This window comes from Ammodytes marinus (assembly GCF_949987685.1).
Source record: "Ammodytes marinus genome assembly, chromosome: 17".
In the NCBI taxonomy this organism is placed as follows: domain Eukaryota; kingdom Metazoa; phylum Chordata; class Actinopteri; order Uranoscopiformes; family Ammodytidae; genus Ammodytes; species Ammodytes marinus.
This window is the reverse complement of record NC_137221.1, coordinates 20,183,785-20,189,751: the sequence shown is the minus strand read 5'-3', so window position 1 is coordinate 20,189,751 and position 5,967 is coordinate 20,183,785. Positions and strand designations below refer to the sequence as shown.

The following is a 5,967-nucleotide window of genomic DNA, read 5'->3' as shown; positions in this document are numbered from 1 at the left end:
GCTGGTTTCATTATAGTATTTAAAAACATAATTAACAATGTATATACACACTACCAAGTGGGAGATAAAGATACATACTCTTTTACCATCCATCAGCCATTAGGATTCTTCTCTCTTTTAGTGTTAAGACGGATATTACTCACTGTATCTTTAAAATACAACACTGGTGCACTATATAAAAAAAACACAGTCCATGGTTAACAACTACATCCATATTCTGTAGTATGAGATGTGAAAGGGGACTATAATCACTGGTTGAAGTCTTGGGGCCTCATTTAGTCATCCTAATTATTATTATAGTTGGTGGACTGCTAGAGCTGTTGAGCTTTAGCTATTAAAGGTGGGGTCAGCAATTCTGTAGAACGCTTGTTGTGTATATAAATACTAGGGCTGTCAAGCGATTAAAAAAATTCATCTAATTAATTACAGGCTCCGTGATTAATTCATCTAAATTAATCGCATACTTTTATGACACATTTATACCTGTTTATAAACAGCTGTATAGCCTGCTCGTACAGTTTGTTTCTCTCTCTCTCTCTCTCTCTCTCGCTCTCCGTCTCTCGTAACTTCTGTCTCCACAACATACAGCGCTGCACTGCCACAGATGCCTATGCCGATTCATTCACCATCGTCGTACTCATAGGCAAAAATATTGACACACACACACATAAACACACACACACACGGGGCGGGTGTCCGTTTACGCGGGAGACGAGACAGTTAGCAAACAAAATTGAGACACACGGAGGAAGATTGAGAGATACTTTTGAACCTGCATTGTTGCACCCACTAAATCAATAATGCACAGACACTGCGGATAATAAAGTAAGATGTCTCCCTACATTCATGCTTATTTGCCCGAAGCATCCCATAAACCGTCCATAGAGCCCTCGGCCCCGCCCTTTCCCCTGCTTCTCTCTTTACTTTTCTCCCTTTCACCCGTGCGGGCTGTGTATGCAAGCTACAGGTGCAGCTCGGTGCAGCTGCGCATCACTTTTGCACCGGGTCAAAGGGCATTATAGAAGTGCGATTAATCTGCGTTAATTTTTTTAATCGCGTTAATTTTTCTGTGATTAATTAATCGAAATTAACGCGTTCATTTGACAGCCCTAATAAATACATATCACTTTTTGTCAACATCATTTGATATCTCCTCCTAATCCGCTTCCTGAACGTACTGTATGTTCGCTAAAAAACATGGTGTTAATACACAGCCTAGGCTTTGTAAACGGGTATGTAAAGTTTACAAAGGCTTTGTAATAATCACTTTAATTAGCAACATGCCCGTACAGAGTTTTACACAGTTCATTTTTTTAAATCCAGTTGTAATCCACAGCCTAGGCTCTGTAAACTTGTATTTTGATAGCTGCTGTGGGCCCCCTTTCTTACAAACCCTTTGTTTACATACACGTTTACAGAGCCTAGGCTGTATATCAGAACCTGCATTTTCTTCCAGCACACATATGCTACACACATTATTTTAGCAGATCGTAAGGACATATTCACTGATTTTGACAAAAAGTGATTTGAACTCAACCTTTAAATCCTGTCTTATCAAATGGAATATCAAGGTCACAATACACCTCCGCTTGAACAACCCTGCATACTTAAATGTCACTTCAAAAAACAACCAGGTAAATGAGGTCCCAGGACTAGAACCATGTAACTCAGCGGGGATCTTATTTTAAGAAGAAGAAGAAGAAGAAGAAGAAGAAGATGAAGATGATGAAGAAGAAGAAGAAGAAGAAGAAGAAGAAGAAGAAGTAGTGGGCTGCACATTTTCCTCTTTGGACAGTGTGACAGGCACCTTCCCCTCCTCTACAATACCTGGCGGCTTGGTAACCACATCCCCCTGAACCCTGAATCCCCTCCACTTTGACCCAGACTCTGCTTTCCCTTTCCCTTCCCCCGGTCTATGGAACAGCCTCTCTTTCAAATTGGCCCTGGGGAGGATCCAGGCGACCACCCCCATCGCCAGCAGGGCCGAGCCCAGGCAGGAGAGCCCGATCCCGGCCGCGGCGCTGTGGTGAAGCCCCCTGTTGAAGCTGACGGCCTGGCTGTCCACGAAGAACAGGTCTCCCTCTCCGAACGACTCGATCCTATGGGGGGTGGAGTAACCCACTGACAGGCTGGCAATGCCCGCAGTCAAGACCAAGAGACCCAAGGCCAAGGACACCTGGGAAAAAGGGAGCGAGACATTGATAGAAAACATGTAGTGGTACATGTGTGCAGCACTGCAGCCCCTACGGAAGGCCCTATTGACTCTGGGTGCTTCACTTCTTGTTAGGAAAGGTCATTTTCTTGTTTGTGATGCAGAAAAAAAAAATCCCAATTGCCAAATGAGTAGGGGGCTCATGTGTGATCCGTCACCTTTACAAATATCACTACACCGCTGCTTGCAGTTCATCATGCAGAGACAACAGTTTAAAATGCAACGTAGGCACTATATTACATGAGTATATACCAGAGAGAGTTAATACACCGGTGAAGCGAAATCAATCTGTGTAATTTTTGGGGAAAAGAGGAGAAAATTATTCTATTCCTAAATCCTCAAGTATTGTGTTGAAAAGGGGAGTGTACTACTGACTTTTTTCCAATCACAGCAAACCTCAAAATAGCACTAAATCAATTGAAAAGATCGATGCAGTCGCCAAGGAAGGGACTGATAATGGATGCTGTACAATCAAGTCAGTAGCTCACAGTAACATCATTATAGTTACAGTACAAGGGACGGACACATGGAATGAAGGATGGGATCATTTACAGATGAAAAGAATAAGTGACCTTGTGTGATTTAATGCTTCTTGTGTAGAACAGGAAAACAATAACTTGAAACATTAAGAAATTCTTTATCGGCTATGCTATAAAAACTTGTTTGTTTTCCCCTTTCATAGCTGAGGTCAATCTATAAATCCTCATTTGAAATGTGCGCGAAAGAGGACACACATTGTTAATTAAGAGAAGAGGAGTCAGAAAACAACCACCTTGTTTTTGGTCAAACACTGTGCTGGGCCTTAACTCAGTCTTCACCCTATGAGTTTGGTAATGACATGATAGAACGCTGGTTTATAAAAGCTTGTCAGGGTAATGGCAAAAACATGGGGTGCTGGACTGATAGACAGAATCAAATAAGGAAATCCACTTTACTCAGCCACCGACTTTACTACATCAGAGAAGAGTTTAACACTATGGGGATGAATTAACTTTCCAAGATGAATGAGGCTACCTGACTCCCCCCGTCCCCCCCTAAGGGACTCTGTTTCAAACTAACCTTTCTTGTGGGACATAACAGATAGCAGTTGTCGACTTAATCTCTGTTGTGTTATAACAGTCGGGGAATGGTGGGAGAAAATACACAATATGTCTTGCTATCAGATAATGCAAGAAATGCGACTGAGAGACTGAAAGCACAGACACCGGCAGACACAATGATTCTTACAAAGTCTATTATGCGTTTCATGCATTTTTAATGATGTTTACCGCTATGTCCCCATATTGAACTTCACAGATGACATCTCCTATTAAAAAGCCTGCTCCTTCTTTTAAAACTGTTTTTCTTTAACTCGCAGTTGCACCAGTAAGGTTATTGAATAAAATATAAAGAAAGTCATTTGAGAAGTTTTCAGATTAAACATGGAGTCAGCGAATCTGGAGAACGCTTGTTGACAAAATCACTTTTTGTCAAAATAAGTGAATATCTATTCATGACACGCTACTGTGTGTGCGCTGAAATCTGCCTAGACACTTTCAACTGGTATGTAAACAAAAGGGGCCCCACCATAGCTAGGAACATGCCCATTTACAGAGCCTAGGCTGTGTTTTGACATTGGATTATTTTTTCAGGTACTGACAGGTAGCAGATCGTGAGGAGATATTCACTGATTTGGGCAAAAATGTATTTTAACAACAAGCATTCTCCAGAATTTCTGATTACACCCTTAATAACGATGTGAGCAATACAAACAAGAGTGGAGAGTGTTGTGCCTCTACCTTCCAGATGGCTGAGTTCCACCACTGGGCTGACCTCTGGCTCTGGACGAATCCCCGATCCTCCGGGTCTCTCCACATGGAGGACGAGCACTCCTCATAGAAGTGGTGCAGATAGGAACGCACCCCGAACCGAAGACAGCTTGAACCCGCCTGGGAAGGTGTCAAGCACAAAGGGACCAATTTATACAGAGGCAGCGTCAAAGGGATTCCTCACTGATTAAATTTCTCTGCATCGCTCTTTCACGTTTTAAGAAAAGTGTAACCCTTACGAATAAAAAAAGGAAAGGAGACGGCAGGTTAGGGATTAAGGGGGTCACAGGTTTGTGTTTGAAGGTGTAGTGTGTGTATTATTAGGTGTATTTTGACATCATCTACTGTTGAAAGTTCTAGATAGAAACGCTCCGTCTCTACCCCACCCTGTTCGGATAATTTACAGAAGCTAGGACAAGGATAAGAGGCTATAGTAACTAAAGATGACATCGTCCACCCATGCCTCAAGTCTTTTCACATGACAGTGGACAGAGAAAGGGAGAAAAACAGTCTCTGCTCTTATTCTGTAATTCCAGAATCCTTAAAGTCTCGCCAACCAATCTGGATTAAAACATTTGATTGCTAAAGATGGTAGAGCAGCTGGCTTGGGAGATGGTTCCAAAATGCAGAAATACCTTCAGAACAGAGACCAACCCTGCGTTCCGAATCGCATACTCTTTCTTTTTTCTACTCTACATACTAGATCCGACGATAAAAATAATCTAGTTAGGATGCAGTAGGCATGCAATTGGGACATAGTTGGACTCTTTTATTTCATCATAACATTGCGCCCCTTGATCTTGCCTCTTGCTTTTATATCCGGCGCATCCCCATTTGTTTTCATATGGAGGCTTCGTCGATGTGACGTCACTTCACGTGCGCACCGGATTGTGGGTCAGAATCGCCCAAATATGATGCAGTTTTCAACACAATCAATCTTGGCCAGATGAAGTAGGATCCGGGGTACTTCTAACCATCGTAAATCTGGCCACAAGAATCGGGACATTTTTCTACATACTATGTAGTAGAAATTATGCGATTCGGAACGCAGCGCAACGGTGTCTTCAAACTGGTTCAGGTAGTTCAAATGCTCAGGTCTGTGACTCTGATGTAACCCTATCTCTGATTCACCAGGGGTACACACTGGGGCCAGAGATGACATATACCAATGAATTTCGCATCGGTATCATTGATTCTAAAATATATGACTCACTCACTAAGATATACTGTATGTATCTTCATTTTTGGGATCCACTCTTTGACCCATCTAACAATCAAATCAAACTACTGTTAGAGAAGAACCCACAAGAGCTTTCATGTCCTTTCATTGTATTGCCTGCTGAGGTCATAATCATTACTTTAAGCCCCAGCAATGGTACACGACCGCAAGGGATGAGGCATTGGAATTGTGGGCGAAAGCTCTTCTATTATGGGGGTAAGTGCGGGGCTATGTGTGGGCTGTAAAAAAAAATAAAAAATAAAGCATCGCATTCTACTGCATGGTTTTCTAGTTAGTATTTCATTGGTACCCCTGTGAGCGCAGAGTATTTTACACTGACATTTTGTGGGCTGCATATTACACGTCTGCCGAATGTTGATCATAAGGCTCTTGTGGCTGGTAATAAAATAAACTAGATGATCTCACCTCTCTCCCGGCGGACTCTCCTCCTCTCGAGCCAGCAGTGACACAGGCCTCAGAGCACAGCGCCATCACACCTTGTACACACACCTGCAGTAAAAAAAAAAAGATACAGAGAGAAGTGTGTGCATGTTCAGAGCACTAAACAGATTGATATGTGTGTGTCGTAACACACGTATCTGCTGAATATGGATTTCCCCTTAATAAAAAACAAGGTTCCCTCCCTTTCCAGAGGATGCTCGTAAATCCCCGGCCCCCCCGTGTCATCCGGTTGCCCCGGTTATTGTTGCCGCGCCTGTGAACGATTG

The 5,967-nt window shown here is 42.7% G+C and overlaps 1 protein-coding gene across 1 annotated transcript; it reads right to left on the bottom strand.

Moving 5' to 3' along the window:
* Nucleotides 1-1,684: 1,684 nt before the first annotated feature.
* nrsn1l (neurensin 1-like) lies at nt 1,685-5,731 on the bottom strand (the record flags this gene model as incomplete). The annotated part of the gene is made up of 3 exons (XM_080045888.1): nt 1,685-2,176; nt 3,991-4,140; nt 5,666-5,731. 3 exons carry the CDS (start codon nt 5,729-5,731, stop codon nt 1,685-1,687), a joined length of 708 nt encoding a protein of 235 aa, XP_079902014.1.
* Nucleotides 5,732-5,967: the final 236 nt, after the last annotated feature.